The sequence below is a fragment of the Anolis sagrei genome, chromosome 6 (assembly GCF_037176765.1).
Source record: "Anolis sagrei isolate rAnoSag1 chromosome 6, rAnoSag1.mat, whole genome shotgun sequence".
Classification (NCBI taxonomy): Eukaryota; Metazoa; Chordata; class Lepidosauria; order Squamata; family Dactyloidae; genus Anolis; species Anolis sagrei.
This window is the reverse complement of record NC_090026.1, coordinates 42555972-42575403: the sequence shown is the minus strand read 5'-3', so window position 1 is coordinate 42575403 and position 19432 is coordinate 42555972. Positions and strand designations below refer to the sequence as shown.

Here is a 19432-nt window from a genome sequence, read left to right as displayed (position 1 = left end):
CAAAACTCTGTTGTCAACTTCTGCTGGAGGTTGACTCTAGAGTCACACTGGAGGACCTAGACATTTCTAGACAGAACATCTTAATCAAATCAATGGATAATCAAATCTGCGAAAGTAAAATTTGCAAATGTGGAGGGCTAACTACAAATATAGGAACTGTGTTCTAAATCAAGGCAGTCCAGTGAATGTTCTAGATCAGGCCTGCACAACCTGTGACCCTCCAGGTCAGTGGTTCTCAACCTGGGGTCCCCAGATGTTTTTGGTCTTCAACTCCCAGAGATCCTAATACCTGGTAAACTGGCAGGGATTTCTGGGAGTTGTAGGCCAAAAACATCTGGGGACCCCAGGTTGAGAACCACTGCTCCAGGTGTTTGGGACTCCAACTCCCAGGAGCCCTAGCCAGCTTGTCCAGTAGTCAGGAATTCTGGGAGCTGAAGTCCAAAACACATAGAGGATCACAAGTTGTGCAGGCCTATTCTGCATAAATAAAGGTATTTGCTGGATCTGAGCAGTCCGGACCAAAACAAAAATATAATACAGTTTACTTACTAGGTAAATATAGACTTCTTCTTGGACTGAAACAACCCAAAGGGGGAGCATAATAAAATTCTTCCCACATTTCTGAGGACATGGGGGACACTTAAAATATTTTAAAATTAAATAATAAAAATAATTAAAGGTGCCACCCTCCAAGTCTTGTTGGAACCTAGTGTAGACTCCTGTCAATCGGTATTTGTCTACGACTGCCTTATGCTGTATCATACTACCGCATCAGTCAGGGTACTTTCCCCATCGTAGGCTGCTTCTTCTCTCCTTTTGGGATGGAGCCCATTACACAATGCATGTGTATTTCTGGTCAGGCTCCATCCAAGGTAAGAAGAAGCCACTTGGAGATGTTTCCCCCATGGGATGGGGGTCTCTTTAAGTCATCCCTTGCCAGGAGCCCATGAATTTGCCATGATGTGTGATGAATTCATGGATCTTTGTAATGAAGGCCTTACTTAGCTTGTGTGCAAACTCACCACTACTTTAAAAAGCCATTGTTAGCTCCATCATCCAAATGAGAAGTAGAATAATGTTAAGCTGTCCTGTACTCTGTTTCTCTTTGTTCCTCCAGAGCGGTATCTGGAAGACCATGAGTCAGTGGTGGAGGTTCAGGCCACATGGCCTGTTGGAGGGGACAGTAGGTTTGTCTTCCGGAAGAACTACGCCAAGTATGAGCTGTTCAAGAGCTCACCGGTAAGTGGGATTGATGATCAAGCCAGAATGGAAAGGTTTATTTCCCCGCCCCGGTATGATCCTAATCCATTCTTTAACAGATTTCAAATTTCATAATATTTCAATTTATTTTAAATGAAATGGTATCCTTTAACATTTCTGCTTAGTAAAAAGGTGCAGCTTCCACTTAGGCTGGATATACATTGCCCTATATCCCAATATCTGATTCCAGATAATCTTCTTATCCCAGATTATCTGGTAGTATATACTCATATAAAGCAGTTCAAAACAGATAATTGGGACCAGATCCTGGGATATAGGGTAGTGTAGATCCAGGCTTAGACCTCATATATCAAGTCATCGATTCTGCAAAGCTTTAGTTTCCCGCATTTCCACATCATTGAAGTCATCGCTCTTTTTTTTGTGGTGTCAGGAACGACTTGAGAAACTGCCAGTTGCTTCTGGTGTGAGAGAATTGGCTGTCTGAAAGGACGTTGCCCAGGGGATGCCCGGATGTTTTACCATCCTTGTGGGAAGCTTCTCCCATGTCCCTGCATGGGTAGCTGGAGCTGACAGAAGGAGCTCATCCATGCTCTCCCCAGATTCGAACCTCTGACCTGTCAGTCTTCAGTTCTGCCAGCACAAGGGTTTAACCTACTGCACCACTGGGGGCTCCTGGATTTATTAACATTAAAACACACCTTTAACATCTCTTTAATTTATAGGAAACTTGAGTTGCATTGATGCTGATCTTTATTTTATATTGAGTATGTTAGACTTCTTCAAACTTTGGGATGAAATAACATTTTAAAGTGGGTAGACAAAAGAACTTGCAATAAGAACAGCATAATTTTCTCCTCTCTGCTGGCAGGAGAACCAGAAACGTATTTTTACCTTTAATCTAAACATTCAGGGCTCCACCCACCCCATAGATGTAATTTAAAATGAAATGTGTGAGAAGAAGTTGTCTTATGTGTGTGACAGCTCAGTGCATCCTTGTTTGGTCCATTTTGCAAAGTTCACCCCTTTTCTTTCTCCCTATTTGCAGCAGTCACTCTTCCCTGAAGTCATGGTCTCCAGCTGCCAAGATGCAGCTGACAAAGGCATGTCCCACTCAGAAATCGTCCAGGTATTATCCTATTTCTCTCTTTTTGTTAGAAACACTGTATGCTAGCTGTGATGATTACATTACATTGCTGAGCAGGACTTCAAGCCCACGTTTTCCTTGTTGTAGTCTGCCTCTCTCTCTCAATCTCTAAATTCTGTGCTGCACTGGCTCTTATCTTTTCCCACAGTCTCACAATTTACCGATTGTTGCAAGCATCATTTTGGCTGCATGGTCTAGAGATTCCTTGTTTTTTAGATCAGGGCTATTATGACAGTTCTTTTCGCTATAGATCCCATGACATTGCCCTTGTCTTCCCTATGGATTTCAATCTACTTGGGATGTAAATCTTCATTTATTTTAGTCATAGACTCAAGAAGAGAAAATGTCAAAAGCTTTTTCTGTGCTTTGAGAAATATCATGAGAGTGTTTTCAGTTTGCAGTCATTTTTTTAAACATTTGGGGGTTTAATTTAGTGAAAATTTCACAGAAGTTCTCTAGACAAAAATTCACTTTTCTTGCTCAAAACCGAATTTTTTTAGCTATAGCTAGCTGTTGATGATAGGAGAAAGTGGCCTGAGGGAATTTTAGTGGAACGTGTTGTATTTATTAACTTTGTTGTTTAAGGAGCTCAGTTGGCTGCCTGTCCCAATTCTGGTCCCAATTCAACGTGCAGGTTCTTACCTACAATGCCCTGAACGGCCTACCTGCCTGACCACATTTCTGTGTATGAACCCACGCAATCCCTTCAATCATCTGGAAAGGCCCTGCTCTCGCTCCCTCCCCCTTCACAGACGCGATTGGTGGGGATGAGGGAGGGGGCCTTCTCTATGGTGGCCCCTCGACTGTGGAACTCACTTCTCAAGGATATCAGGCAAGCCCTCACATTGGCAGTCTTTAGGAGTGGCTGTTCCAGTGTGTCTTCCCTGAATAAAAAAAACAATTCCCTGCAAAATGTCTTCAGAAGTACTTTAACTACCTATTGGGTTGCTCTCCCTCCATTTCTTTTAAACCCTCCTACCATCCTACCTCTGTTCATGTCCAGCGCACATTTTTAAAATTTTAACTATTACATATGGCCCGCCCAAAGGTTTTTAAATTGCTGCATGTTATTGTCTATATGCAAGTTACATTAATTGTATTGTTTTATTTGCTTATTGTTTTGTTGTTTTTACTGATGTGTTGTTGGGCTTGGCCTTATGTAAGCCTCTCCGAGTCCCTTTGGGGAGATGGTGGCAGGATATAAATAAAGTATTATTATTATTATTGTATATAGTTTATGTAATTGTGCTATTTGTTTATCAGTTTTATTTTGCTTTTGTGTTATGTAATTGTCCGCCTCTTTGAGTCCCACCCATGGGAGAAAAGCGGGATAATAATAATAACAACAACAACAACAACAATAACAATGCTGCACTTTTGCTTTCATTCTGGAACAAATACCCTAAAGTCACCAGATCCCATCTAATCTAGGAGACTAATTAGGGTTAGCTCTGGTTCGTACTTGGGTAGGAGACCACCAATGAATACAAAGTGCTATGACTATATTTAAGAGGAAAGAAATGGCAAACTACCTTTGTATGTTCCTTACCTAAGAAAACTGTGAAATTCATTTGTAGGTCACCATGAGTCAACAGGTAACTTGAAAGTCCATGGACATACACAGGGAAACAATCTTCAATAGCTGATACTTTTTATGCCCTTTCAAACTGAGAATTAGAATATTTATGAATATTCTTGTCAGTTCTGATCATGCATTGCCTTTCAAAGTGAAGCCATCAATGGGACAGCTAATATTAATTGTCTTCTACTCCCGGCATCCTCACCATCACCTCATTCCTCCTCTTGTTTTTGGTTTCTGCCTTTCAGAATGTTCTAAATTCAGGCAGCTGCCCTGAAATCCAAGGCTTCCTGCACTTAAAAGAAGTTGGGCGTAAAGTATGGAAAAGGTTTTACTTCTCTCTACGGCGCTCAGGGCTTTATTATTCAACAAAAGGCACATCAAAAGTAAGATTATGTGTAAGCTAAATGTGATGGATGTTTGCTTGAAGTTGTTACTGTAGTCTTGGGTTTGCTTGTTTTTTAAAAAAATCAAAGTGACATTTCTGTTGTCCTGAGCTATTTTCTGGAAATTCCCAGTACTAGCTACAATATTTCGTATCCACCCCTAAGTAGGTCATTTTTGAATAGTGGCCCACATAGGCTCAGAGATTACTCTTCAAACTGTAGGATTGTCTCAGCAAAATATGGTCTGTTAAAAAAAGAATCTGGCAAAACCTAGTACATAGTCAGACTTGACCACGGTGGTCCACGCTCTCGTTACATCCAGGATAGACTACTGCAACGTGCTCTACGTGGTGTTGCCTTTGAAGACGGTTCAGAAGCTTCAAATAGTCCAACGAGAGGCAGCCAGGTTAATAACTGGGGTGGCATAAAGGGAGCACACAACTCCCATAGTAAGTCAGCTACACTGGCTGCCTTTTTGCTACCAGGCACAATTCAAAGTGCTGTCTTTGGCCTATAAAGCTCTAAACGGCCCCTGCCCGGTCTACCTGGCTGAACGCATCTCCCTTTACGAACCACTGTGGAAACTAAGATCTTCTGGGGAGGCCCTCCTCTCAGTCGCACCACTATCACAGGTGCGTTTGGCGGAGATGAGAGACAGGGCCGTCTCAGTGATTGCCCCCCTGGTTATGGAACTCCCTTCCTGGCAATATTAGATCAGCCCCCTCCCTCCTATCCTTCAGAAGGATGGTGAAAACCTGGCTGTGGGACCAAGCCTTTGGGGCAGTGCAATGAGGCAAAATGGTGTCCTGAGATGGTTTTTAAGCAACTTTTAATGTGAATATAAGTGATTTTAATGTTTGTATATATTTATGGTTTTATGTTCGGGCATCGAATGTTTGCCGTATATATGTTGTGCTCCGCCCTGAGTCCCTTTTGGGATGAGAAAGGCAGAATATTAATGTTTTAAATAAATAAATAAATATCCCCAAAATAATTGCAGCAGCCACCAAGTAGAATGGAATGAGTGGTCCCAGAGGCAACAATAATCTGCAAATGCCACAGAGCAGGTTTGCAAGAATTCACATTTTTTACACCAGTCTGGAAGAGCCCTGTAGTAGATGGTTAGAAAAACTCATTACTGTGTTAGCTGGATACTCTTGAGCCCAATTTCCCACATATCGGTCAAGTTTCTGTCCTATGTAAGAACACGTTAGCTGTAATTAAATTATTTTTTTCTTAATACTAATAATGTGAATGGGATCTTGAAAAAGCTACTTTTTGAGACTATACATTTCTAGACTCCTGCAGCAGTTTTCAGGCCTGTATCTTGAAACATTGCTGTGACTTGGAAAAAAATTGTTTTGGGGTGAAGATGAAGTAGAATAGTCCCCCATGCTATTAAGGAACACTCATCGGTGTCCTTTCTTGTTTCTCTTATGGCAGGACCCACGGCACTTACAGTATTGTGTTGACATAAATGAATCCAATGTCTACTACATTACCCAAGGCAAGAAACAGTACAGCACCCCAACTGAGTTTGGTTTTTGCATCAAGGTAAGAGGATTGTGAAGCCTGGTGCCATTTCAATTTCATGTCTTGAGTACCTGAAATCAAACCTTATGAGACTTTTCAGCATGAATAAAGCAAAACACATCCACACTGATTCAATACATCCTGGAATGAGCAAATTAAAATGCAAATTAATATTTTGGAGACTTCTAATCACGGAGGCACACTTTTTTCTGAGCTAAAATGGGAATCACCAGCTCTCAGTGGATGTTGTTTAACAAATATTCACAAAGGGTACACAGACACACACCTCTGTTTCTTCCCGGCATGCTTTCTAGTCAGAAAGAGGCATGTTCAGAGCAGTAACTCTAAAACATATGCAGCAAACATCATCCTCTGATTGGTCAAACCTGTTGCATTTCTGAATTGGGAGCAACAGCATTTCCTAGTTAAGCTCTGGAGAGAGAAGGTAAGAAGTAGAACTTCACTCCTGCAGAGTCTGATGAGAACTAAGCAAAGTCTAAATAATAAACAATGCAGAGATGCAGTCTTTGTGGATGAGTCTTTTGGGAACCTATAATCACTTCATCTATGTATAGCCACATTGGCTGTTATCTCATAGCACACTAGTGTTGCTTTCCTCTTTCTGAGAAGAATAATGATGTGATTCATCAAGATGGGGAGGATGCATGTATAACAGGTATGGGATATGACTTTCTAGATATTTTTCAACTACAACTACCATCACCCTCACTGTTTGCAATATTGGCTATCGTCAGTGGCTATAGGCCTGTACTTACTTACTTAGGTGATCCCTTGTTGTCCGAGTAGGATTGGCTTCCAAGATCGGTGTACTGGCAGTGGGTACGCAGGTGACTCTGGAGCCCTAATCTTGATCTGCATGTTCTCCTGCAGGGAGGGCATTGGTTTCCAGGTGGAAGGCGGTCCCAGTTGGGGTTGGCTTGATGCGCCTTCCTCTTGGCACGTTTCTCTCTTTCGCCCTCCATTCGTGCCTCTTCAAATTCTACAGCACTGCTGGTCACAGCTGACCTCCAGCTGGAGTGCTCAAGGGCCAGGGCTTCCCAGTTCTCAGTGTCTATGCCAGAGTTTTTAAGGTTGGCTTTGAGCCCATCTTTAAATCTCTTTTCCTGCCCACCAATATTCCATTTTCATTCTTAAGTTTGGAGTAGAGCAACTGCTTTGGGAGATGGTGGTCGGACATCTGGACAACATGGCCGGTCCAGCGGAGTTGATGGCAGTGGACCTATAGCCCTGTAATGTCTGGAGAATTACATGATTTTCACCTCATTCATATACAACACCATTCTGAAATGGAAGAGGAAATGTAGTCCTGTTAGAAGTCATTGTATTTGTCTGATATGAGTCTTTGCTTGTTGCTCTGCAGCCCCATAAGACACGCAGCGGGGCAAAAGGCCTGAAGCTCTTCTGCAGTGAAGATGAGCAAAGCCGCACGTGTTGGATGGCTGCCTTCCGCCTCTTTAAGGTAGGGAGAAATTTGTTTATTACCAGCTTCTTTTCAATGCAAATAGCCGCTTAAAAATAAATTTATTCACCCAACTACAGAGGGGAAACATGGCACCTGGGACACTAATAATGCAGGTCTCCACCTCAGCTGAGCATTTGCTTGGGTGTGGTTGGGGCTGAGACCATAATCCAGTGAACCTTGGTTATGGTGAGCAAGAGAAATAGCAGCACAATACAGTGCTTCCTCCTTCCTCATTGTAGTTGTGGTAAAAATTATTGTTTCCTTCTGGCCTTCTGCTGCATTTCCCTGTAGTAGCTACATAATTTATGTACACGTCTAAAAGCGAGTGGTGTAGTGAATTGACCAGGACTTTAGGAGACAAGGGCTTTAATTGCCATTCAGCCACGAAAACCTCTTGGGTGACCTTGGAAATGTCACTCTTGCCAAAGGAACCATGCGGTAGAGTTTCCATAAGTTGGCATCACCTTGAGGGCATAAACAACAACAAAATGTACATGTGTCCTTCTTCTTGCCCTATCTTATAAATATATGGACGTGCAGAGATATTTATAATTCATATTCACCTTTTGCAGAAGTCGCAACCAATTTGTACAGTTGCGCCAATTGTATTCTTTGTTATAGCTAACTTTGGGGAATCTGTGCCAGAGTGGGATGCAGTGGTTAACAGGCTTGCCTGCCCTAAAGATGCTAATGGGGACAATTCTTTCTACAGTATGGCATACAGCTCTACAGGAACTACCAACAGTGTCAGGCACGGCAAAGGGAACCAACCTGGATTGGCACTGCACCGCTGGTAAGTGCCCTCTGATAATGACTCAGGGTACTTATAAAACTTGGAAACCATTTATTAGTTTCATGTGTAAAAGCATCAGTGAATTTATGCCACCAAACATCTAAGAAGGATTGTGGTTGAGTAATTTTTGAGTACATTGCAATAATTTTACATAATGGATAAAATTAGAATAATATAGAAGTAATAGAATTGACAGTGTTGTATTTTATAATGTTATGTGAGCAGTGAGTACCAATATAGTAATATATAATAGTAATATTGTGCTATGCTAATTATGTAATATATTGTATATTATGTTATTACTGCCCCCAGTGGCGCAGTGGGTTAAACCACTGAGCTGCTGAACTTGCTGACTGAAAGGTTGGTGGTTCAAATCTGGGGAGCGGGGCAAGTTCCCACTGTTAGCCCCAGCTTCTGCCAACCTAGCAGTTTGAAAACATGCAAATGTGAGTAGATCAAGAGGTACCGCTTTGGCAGGAAGGTAACAATGCTCCATGCAGTCATGCTGGTCACATGATCTTTGAGGCGTCTACGGACAACACCGGCTCTTTGGCTTAGAAATGGAGATGAGCACCACCCCTCAGAGTCGGACACAACTAAACTTAATGTCAAGGGGAAACCTTCACTTATTGTATATACATATAATATTGATAATAACAGTATAATGTAATACTATAATGTAAACTGGTCTAAGTCCCTCTACGGAGATAGAGAAGATCGGGATACAAAAGTTTTAAATAAATACAATACAATACAATGCTAATAATAATACAATCTGGGAATAGAAAGTGAGATAAATCATTTGTATTATGTTTCAATTGTTTAAATAAAAATATTTAATAAATATTTAAAAGAGGGGGAGTTGCACTCCTCACTATTCTGAGACTGCTCTGGGCTGTCAAGATTTTACGAAACCCATACTTTTAAGAAATGGAAAGGGGGAGTTGCAAACTGTAAATAGGGACAGTTACCATGCTATTAGATAATAATCCCTGATACCTTTCTTTATAATCCCTTAGCAGAATATATCATGTATTGCTGATCCTTTTCTTTGTAAACCCTTAGCGGAGTGTATCAGATAATACCTTGGTGGCCATGGACTTCTCTGGTTGCACAGGCCGTGTTATCGAGAACCCCAATGAGGCACTGTCAGTAGCTCTGGAGGAAGCTCAGGCATGGAGGGTGAGTCTTGTTTGCTTCCTACCAAGGGATGACAGACAGTGAAGAAGTTGAATGCTGGATTTGATTGACTTACTAGTGTGGATATTCAGATCTGAGATCTGGAGCAGAATAGTAGATCTCACCTAAAACATGGCGAGGAGATTATTTTGATTTTATTCCATTGTGTCGTGTTTTAACATATGTTTTTTCCAGGCTTGTCTCTATGTAAGCCACCCCGAGTCCCTTCGGGGAGATGGAGTCAGAGTATAAAAATAAAGTTATATTATATTATATATACAACTGAACATTTAAACACATTTAAACAGTCACTTTCCCAATTAGCTTGGAAAGAGGCGGGATTAATACAAGATTTTGATACTTGTAAACATCCAGATAAAGTTTGTATAGTATTTATATGTTGACGGTATTTGGGTTTTATATCTGATGTATTATATTTTTACTTCTTTATGTATGCGGCATTGAATTTTGCCATATTGTGAGCTACTTTCAAGTCCCCTTCGGGTGAGAGAAAGCAGGATATAAATATAGTAAATAAATTAAATAAACAGCCCTCTTCCTTAGAGAAGCAAATTTTACATGTGGTGACTTATATGGAAGGAAGCTGGAGCTGGGAATCAAGTTCAGGATGAAAAATGAAAAGTATATATTAGGAAGTTACTATCTGAGAGTGTGGAGCCAATGAGGCAGAGGCACTAAGAAGGAAAGATGGAACATAAGTGAAGGAAAACTTTTATCTGGCTATGAGTGTAGAAGGAACAGAACTACTCGTAACTATGCAAAGAGGAAAGGAGGTTAACTGTGCGCACACTGTTGCATTCTTCTTTTCTTCCAAAAATGTGAAGGTAGAAAACTAGCATGTGATGAAGAACATTTTCCTCAGCAAACTAAAAAAACCCAGGATAAATGGATGTCAAACTGCATTAATTCTACAGTGTAGATCAGCATTTCTTAACCTGGGGGTCAGGACTCCTGGGGGTGGGGGTCATGAGGGGAGTACCAGAGGGGTCACCAAAGTCCAGCAGAAAACAGTATTTTCTGTTACTCATGGGTTATGTGTGGGAAGTTTGGCCCAATTCTATTGGTGGAGTTCAGAATGCTCTTTGATTGTAGGTGAACTATAAATCCCAGCAACTATAACTTCTAAATGTCAAGATCTGTTTTCCCGAAACTCCATCAGCATTCACATTTGGGCATATGGAGTATTTTGGTCCGGATCTATCATTGTTTGAGTCCACAGTGTTCTCTGGATGTAGGTAATCTACAACTCCCAAACTCAAGGTCAATGGCCACCAAACCCTTCCAGTATTTTCTATTGGCCATGGGAGTTCTGTGTGCCAAGATTGGTTCAATTCTATTGTTGGTGGAGTTCAGAATGCTCTTTGATTGTAGGTGAACTGTAAATCTGAGCAACTACAACTCCCAAATGATAAAAATCAATTACCGACCCCACCAGTATGCAAAGTTTGGCGTATTGGGTATTTGCGCCAAATTTGGACCAGTGAATGAAAATACATCCTGCATATCAGATATTTACATGACGATTCATAACAGTAGCAAAATTACAGTTATGAAGTAGCAACAAAATAATGCTATGGTTGAGGGTCACCACAACCTGAGGAACTGTATTAAGGGGTTGCGGCATATGTAGGTTGAGAACCACTGGTGTAGATGCACTCTCAAACTTTTAAGGCATTACAAGACAATTGAATGGCTTGTTTTTTTGAAACTTGTCTTAAATATTACTGGATTTTGTGGCTGTTCTACCTGAAGCAGGAAGAAAAATTAACAAATAGATGATAAATTTTTAACATCTTGAAATCGCAATGTTTTTCTCTCCATGCTTCAGAAGAAGACCATTCACCGATACAGTCTTCCCACTCAGTTACAGAGCTCTCCACTCAGTACCGGTGAGTATTTGTCACAAATAACTTATGCAACATGTTACCCCATCATTGCTGATGTGAAAACTTAGCATAACTTCCAGTGACTCTTGATGAGAGCAAATTAAGGGATGGGTTAAGCAAGCCAGCTTACCCAGCATGGTGCTTCCTATAAATGGACCCTAGGTTTGGATCTTATTTGAAGGCAGAGTGTAACTGGCATTGGACTCTGGCACACACTGCAAATTCCTTCATACATTCAGGGAACATATGAAATGGGAAACAAGAGGAATGTGCATCTGAACCGTGTACAGACTGGAGCCACAGTCCAGCCCGGGAGCTGGCTTTTTGTGCCAATACCGGCATGTGTGAAATAATCAAAATGACAGCAAGGGCTCAGAGGGCATGCAGGCTGTCTTTCCCTATGCTAGTGCCAAAAGATCCAGCTCATCCCCATATTTCTTCCAGGAATCATGAACCTCTATTTTTTTCAGTGTAGGGATCCCTGTCTGCAATGAGCAATGGGACATTCTGAAGACTTTGACCAATCTTTGTTTCTAAGAAAATGTCTCTTTTTTTCCTCCCAGTGATTCACAGAACCCAGCCATGGTTTCATGGGCACATTTCTAGAGAAGACACACAGCGCCTTATAATCCAGCAGGGGCTGGTGGATGGGTAGGTAGCTTGCAGTAACTTTTCAATTCATAATGTTTACGTAGTCCTATAATTGCATGCTCAGAAGCAGGTCTAATGCTTGAAGTGAAACTTTTCTGTTCTTTTTTCTACTTCACACACACACACACACACATATATGAATGTTATTTTTGTTTGTGGGATTAACATAACTCAAAAACCACTCAACGAATTGACTCCAAATTTGGACACAATACACCAATCAGAGCAATGAGTGACTATCACTCATTTAAACACTGAAAAACACAGCAGAAAAGACTTAAAAAGCCAAAAACTAAAATAAAAAATACATTACATGACAACATATTTGCATTAATAATAATAATAATAATAATAATAATAATAATAATAATCCTTTATTTATACCCTGCTACCATCCCCCGGAGGACTCGGTGCGGCTTACAAGAGGCTGAGCCCAAATACATCAATAAAACAACACAGCAATACAGACAATAAATAAATTCATAAACAAAGCAATAAACAGTAACTAACACCACAACGCATTGAAAACCTATGGCAGGGCCAAATATAATGATTAAAATTTTAAAATACTGAGCATGACAAGGTGACATATAACTAGGATGGGTATTTGGGGAGAAATGGAGCGAGAAGACAATCCTAGATCATTAGTAAAGTGCGATTAGGGACATGTTGCTTAGAGTTCCTTATTCTGGGAAGGCACACTGGAACAACCATGTTTTTAGGCTCCTCTTAAAGGCTGCCAGAGTTGGGGCATGTCTAATGTACTTGGGGAGCGAGTTCCAGAGTCAGGGGGCTACCACCGAGAAGGCCCTATCCCTCGTCCACACCAATCGTGCTTGCGATGGAGGTGGGATTGTGAGCAGGGCCTCTCCAGATGAATGAAGGGATCGTGTGGGTTCGTACACAGAGATGCGGTCACGCAGGTAGGCAGGTCCTGAACCATTTAGGGCTTTGTAGGTAAGCACCTGCACCTTGAATTGGGACCGGAAATGAACGGCAGCCAATGGACCTCCTTGAACAGGAGGGTTGACCACTCCCATAAACACATAAATACACATATACACAGATATATACACACATATACACACACACAAAATATATATACACAAACTGGGCCACAACAATGTGTGGCAGGGGATGGCTAGTGTGTATACACACACACACATACATGCATATACATACACACAGAGAGATAGAGGGAGGGAGAGAGGGAGAGATTGCTGTTATTATGTGGTATCATTGGGGGTGTTTTTCAAAGATATTTTCATTACTTTCCTATGGTACCACACAACACAGCATTATTTTTTTCAAATTATGCTTAATTAAAAAAAAAAATAAAGCTATAATAGCCCTACATATTTTTAAAAGCCACAGATGAAAGAAAATATGCAAATCATTGCAATTCAAATGTGGAGAATGTGTGATGCAAAGTGCCAACAATCAGCTATCATTGAAGGAACAGCTAAAGCAATTTTTGAATAGCATAACCTGCCATAACAGCAAGGTCTGGTTGACTTGTGGTTTGTACATAATAGCTAAAGTAGTTTGCTGGCACTTTGCTGTTCCCTGTGGGCTTAGGAGGTGATGAGATGCATTGTTGACACCCTTCCTATGACCTCTCGATTGCAGAGTATTCCTGGTACGGGACAGCCAGCGGAATCCCAAAGGCTTTGTCTTGTCACTTTGTCACTTGCAGAAGGTGAAGCACTATCTCATACTTCCGGTAAGTGTTGATAAAGACACCTAGAGCTGCCTTAATCCCCAATCAGGTGCTTTTGCCCACTAAGCCCTAATGCAACCTAGTTTATAATGTCAGTAGCAATCCAGGTTCTCCAGCGAGGATCTTTCAGGATTTTACTACCTAAGATCCCTCTGGAGCCATCCATATGAAAATTGATTACTGTATTGTCGAAGGCTTTCATGACCGGAATCACTGGGTTGTTGTAGGGTTTTTCAGGCTATATGGCCATGTTCTAGAGGCATTCTCTCCTGATGTTTCACCTGCATATATGGCAAGCATCCTCAGAAGTAGTGAGGTCTGTTGGAACTAGGAAAATTGGTTTTATATATCTGTGGAATGTCCAGGGTGGGACAAAGAACTCTTGTCTGTTGGAGCTAGGTGTGAATGTTTCATCTGACCACCTTGATTGATTACATTCCTTGTTCTTCCCTATGGGAATGAATAATTTAACATAGCACATCCCTCTTATAGTGAGATCACTACACCATGCTTTCTGTTCTCAGTCTCCATGCCAATACTCACAATCTTTTCTGGTTTTCAGAGTGAGGAAGATGGTCGTCTCTACTACACCATGGATGATGGACAGACTCGTTTTACTGACCTGATCCAACTAGTGGAGTTTCACCAGATCAACCGTGGCATCCTGCCTTGCAAGCTGAAGCACTACTGCACCTCTGTTGCCTTGTGATAGGACATCTTCCTACCCTTCGACCCACCACAGCCATGGCAGGAGGGGAGATGGTGAAGGAGGACTTATAAAAAAACATGAACTCTGTGCACCAGAATCAACTCCGATCTTACACCTGCTCCTTACTTCAGTCACACTTATTGCAAGTGATCCAGTAAGGCCCTGGTTTGAATCCTCCCATTCATCCACCCAGCAGGAACAATCGGAGCGTGATCGGAAGTCACCGCAATGACAACTCTCTACAGAAGATGGGACACTCTTCTTATTGACTTGTGGCTTTCACCTTACCTGGCAAAGAGGGAAATTACACATACCTGCTTGCAAAATGCCCCTCTTCATGGGAGAACTCTTTGCTTGTGTGTGCTCTGTGCCAGACTAGGATTTTGTCACCACATTTAAGAGATTTTGCCACCAATTCTTGCATCTGTCTGCTCCTTAACATGATTCCAAAGGTTCCATATCTTGAGAGTTGTCCTGCAGAGCTGTTAGAGCTTTCTTGGCTTGTTTCAAATGCCTGATCAACTGGAAGAAACATTGGGACAATAGCAATCTTTGATGTATAACCAGGGAACTGATTTTTCTTGGAAATGCCTTTTTTGCTCTCTTAATCACAACTATCTGCCTTCAGGTAGAGATTTTTTGGTTGCTGTCACATTTGTTTGGCAATGAACTCCTTGACTAGTCTCTGGTGCCAAGCATTACAGTTTAGTCACATGGGAAACAGACTGCATGGGGAAGTAGAGCAGATCTCTAGCTGGGAGAAAGGAATCCAACAGCATGTGGGATAATAGTTAGGTTATACCAACCGTTGCCCAATCAATAGCCAAAACCTGACCTGTAACCTCTTGCAGGCCTACCAGATCAGGATAGGCTAAGGGGCTTCTCAGAGGGGCGGAATAACCCAGGCTGTTTCTACACTTCAGAATTATAGCATTGGCACCACATTACCTGCATGACTGAATGCTATGATATTAAGAGATTTTGTAATTTTGTGAGGTATTTACTAGGCATTGTTAGGTTTGGTCGGAATTTTCATAATTCAGAATAAATTCGGAAAGATTTGCTTTTTGAAGCGATTTTGAAGTTTTTAAGGAAACCAGAAGTCCTTTTGCCCTTCTGAAGCTTTTTCCACCATTTCTTTTATGAAGCAGTAAGTGAGTCGGAAATGATTTAGCTTTTCCCTGCTTCTGGTCTCAAGCCTGGGAAGCATTTTAAATCAGACTGGATGGATTTCCTGCCTTTCCTCTCTCCTCGCTTCTGGTCTCAAGCCTTGGAAGCGTTTTAAACCAGAGTGGATGGATTTCCTGCCTTTCCTCTCCCCTCACTTCTGCTCTCAAGCCTTGGAAGCATTTTAAACCAGAGTGGATGGATTTCCTGCCTTTCCTCTACCCTCGCTTCTGGTCTCAAGCCTTGGAAGCGTTTTAAACCAGAGTGGATGGATTTCCTGCCTTTCCTCTCCCCTTGTTTCTGGTCTCAGGCCTTGGAAGTGTTTTAAACCAGAGTGGATGGATTTCCTGCCTTTCCTCTCCCCTTGTTTCTGGTCTCAGGCCTTGGAAGTGTTTTAAACCAGAGTGGATGGATTTCCTGCCTTTCCTCTCCCCTTGTTTCTGGTCTCAGACCTTGGAAGCGTTTTAAACCAGAGTGGATGGTTTTCCTGCCTTTCCTCTCCCCTCGCTTCTGGTCTCAGGCCTTGGAAGCATTTTAAACCAGAGTGGATGGATTTCCTGCCGTTCCTCTTCCCTCGCTTCTGGTCTCAACCTTTGGAAGCGTTTTAAACCAGACTGGATGGATTTCCTCCTTTCACTCCCCCGCCTTCTGGAGTAAAACAACTACTTTCAAAGTAAAGACCACCCAATGAAACAGGAAATAACACTTTCAAACCATTAAAGAAGGAATCAGAAGTCTTGGATGTTTCAAAAAGTTTTGAACATTTTTTTCTGTGAAAATCAGAATTGACTTCCGAATCTCCCCCTACATCCAAAATGAGTTTTGAACCATTTCTTTAATCAAACAAGCCTAGTATTTGCCCTTCGCTGTTAGAGCACTCTGGTGCCATAACAAACTTCAAGTCCCAGGATCCATAGGATGGAGCTATTTCAGCTAAACTGCTATAATTCTGCCGTGTGGGTAGGAAGCCAGAATAATATCAGCTCTAGAAACTCTTCAGTCTGGAAAAACAACAGAACACAAATCTAATAGTCCTTGTTTTCAGCCCTAGTGGTGCTATTAAATCGAAGCAATTTTCATTTTAGCCTATTTTAATATAAAAAAGAGCAGAGGGAAGAAGAAAATGGAGTCTGGGAGTGCCTTTAACATTAAGCAATATATTACAGCATTATTGAGGGGTTTTTTGCTCCTAAAAATGTCATCTAAAGAGATAGGCTGTAACTCACAAAAGCATTTATTGCAGTAAATAAGTTGCTCTTAAAGATTCTTCAAGAGTCTTTTTTTTCAAAAAAATAAAATTCCCTTCTAAATATTAGGACAAGACAAAGAATGGAGGCTGCAATAGCTGTTTTTCAATTGGAAATATCCTGGGGTTGAGAACAGGCAAAGCAAGAACGTTCTGTCACTGTTATTGTACAAATCTATAAGGCCAGTATATATACTGTGATGAATTGTGTATATATAAGTGATGATAATAAATCTTATTTTTTCCATAACTTTGCTTTGGTTTTGTGAATGGGGGTGGTGGGGGAAGAGGAGAGTAATATAACAACAACTAGTTAAATGAATTGCAAATATTACCCTTAAATGAATCAAAAGACTATTTTATTGCTCTATTTCTCCAACACGCTAAACTTTTGACATACAAATACAAATTTATATTTTATAACTCCATGTTTCCCTGTGGAGGTCCCAGTGGCACAGTGGATAAAACAGCTGAGCTGCTAAACCTGTTGGCCGAAAAGTCGCAGGTTCGAATCCGGGGAGCGACGTGAGCTTCCGCTGTCAGCCCCAGCTTCTGCCAACCTAGCAGTTCGAAAACATGCAAATGTGAGTAAATCAATAGGTACCACTCCGGCGGGAAGGTAATGGCACCCCATGCAGTCATGCCGGCCACATGACCTTGGGGGTGTCTACAGACAACACTGGCTCTTCAGCTTAGAAATGGAGATGAGCACCACACCCCAGAGTCGGACACGACTGGATTTAATGTCAGGGGAAAACCTTTACCTATCTTTCCTTGCCCTTAAGATCTTTTGTGGCAGAAATCAGAGTAAGACAACACTAGTCTCCCCTCGCTGCCATTTTGTCATTGGCCTCTGACCTTACAGTGTTCATTTCCAGATTCCCCCCCCCCCCCCCCCCCCCCGTATCAGGAGCAACTTAAGAAACTGCATGTTACCTCTGGAGTGAGAGAATTGGCCATCTTCAAGGATGTTGCCCTGGGGATGCCCAGGTGTTTTACCATCCTGTGGAAGGCTTCTCTCATGTCCCTGCATGAGAAGCTGGAGCTGACAGATGGGAGCTCACCTGGATTCGAACCGCCGACCAGCAGTCCTGTCGGCACAAGGGTTTAACCCAGGGGTCCTCAAACTAAGGCCCGGGGGCTGGATGTGGCCCTCCAAGGTCATTTACCCAGCCCTCACTCAGGGCCAACCTAAGTCTGTAACGACTTGAAAGCACACAACAACAACAACAACAACAACAACAACAATAACAATCCTTGCACCGGGATTGTGGCGCAGCTGGCTGAGTGTCAGCTGCATTAAGATCACTCTGACCAAAAGGTCATGAGTTCGAAGCCAGCCCGGGCTGGAGTGGGTGTCCAGCCATTGTGTAGCCCGTTGTTGACCTTTGCAACCCGAAAGACAGTTGCATCTGTCAAGTAGGAAAATAAGGTACCACCTTGTGTGGGAGGCTAAATTTAACTAAGGCCATAAAGAAAAAAAAGACTCCGGGGAATGTGGAATGCGGAAGAACTTCATCGCTGTCGTTGATGGACGATGAAAAGCAGCAGCTCCCCTGGCGGCCAGAAAAAAGTTAAATAGCCTCGGTGTATTTGTCTGTTAAACATTGTTTGTCAAACTGGCATTGAATGTTTGCCATATATGTGTTTACTGTAATCCGCCCTGAGTCCCCTGCGAGGTGAGAAGGGCGGAATATAAGAACTGTAAATAAATAAATAAATAAATCCTATCTCATCAGCCAAAAGCAGGGCCTCATTTAATAATAATAATAATAATAATAATAATAATAATAATAATAATAACAACACTTTATTTGTACCCTGCTACCATCTCCCCAAGGGACTCGGTGCGGCTTACATGAGGCCGAGGCCGAACACAACAATACTGGCAATAATCACGCCAATATAAGCAATTAAAATAAAACATAACATATAACATTATCAATTAGACAACATACAATTAAAACTATGGGAAGGCCAAATGTAAAATTAAAATTGGAAATAGTGCTGAACATGGAAGAAAAGGTGATAGTGGCGTTTGTGGAAAGACATATGAGCAGACCTAAAAAATGTAAAGTGCTTTAGAGGGACAAAGTGCTATGGGATTGTTAATCCGGGAAGGCACACTGGAACAACCATGTCTTCAAGCTCCTGAAAACTGTCAGAGTTGGGGCCTGCCTGATGTCCTTAGGGAGTGAGTTCTAGAGTCGAGGGGTCACCACCGAAAAGGTCCTCTTCCCATAGAAATACTAATAAATTTATATTTGTTAAAATTGTTCTTCATTTTAATTATTGTATTAAGTGTTTTTTGCACTACAAATAAGATATGTGCAGTGTGCATAGGAATTCATTCATGTTTTTTTTTTCAAATTACAATCTGGCCCTCCAACAGTTTGAGGAACTGTGACCTGGCCCTCTGTTTAAAAAGTTTGAGAACCCCTGGTTTAACCCATTGCACCACTGAGGCTCTTTTTGTTTCCAGATGTATTCAAGGGAACTACGTAGCTATGGTACCATCATGTGAAGAAGGTAATCAGAACCACGTGTTTCTTGCAGATCCTCCCATGTAGCTCCACAGCCTTTATTTGGCCTGGCAATCTAGCATGATAACTCTAGAAGCAACACATAATGGGTGATGCTCCTTGCAAGGCATTCTGGGGGGTAGGTAATTTTACCTTTTCCCATCCACTTCCCTGCCAGGTCTCGTGGTTTTA

At 41.8% G+C, this 19432-nt stretch overlaps 1 protein-coding gene across 5 annotated transcripts in view; it reads left to right on the top strand.

The window, feature by feature from the left end:
- Positions 1-16968, top strand: part of GRB7 (growth factor receptor bound protein 7) — a 115767-nt gene extending 98799 nt beyond the window's left edge. For all 5 annotated transcript variants that reach the window (XM_060781062.2, XM_060781065.2, XM_060781063.2 and 2 more), the window contains 11 exons: positions 1118-1239; positions 2267-2347; positions 4193-4330; positions 5774-5884; positions 7245-7343; positions 8059-8139; positions 9205-9321; positions 11168-11228; positions 11789-11876; positions 13506-13599; positions 14159-16968. In XM_060781062.2, coding sequence (XP_060637045.2) covers positions 1118-1239; positions 2267-2347; positions 4193-4330; positions 5774-5884; positions 7245-7343; positions 8059-8139; positions 9205-9321; positions 11168-11228; positions 11789-11876; positions 13506-13599; positions 14159-14305 — 1139 coding nt within the window. In that variant the 3' untranslated portion in view covers positions 14306-16968. The remainder of the gene's footprint in view (positions 1-1117; positions 1240-2266; positions 2348-4192; positions 4331-5773; positions 5885-7244; positions 7344-8058; positions 8140-9204; positions 9322-11167; positions 11229-11788; positions 11877-13505; positions 13600-14158) is intronic.
- The last annotated feature ends 2464 nt before the right edge of the window (positions 16969-19432 follow it).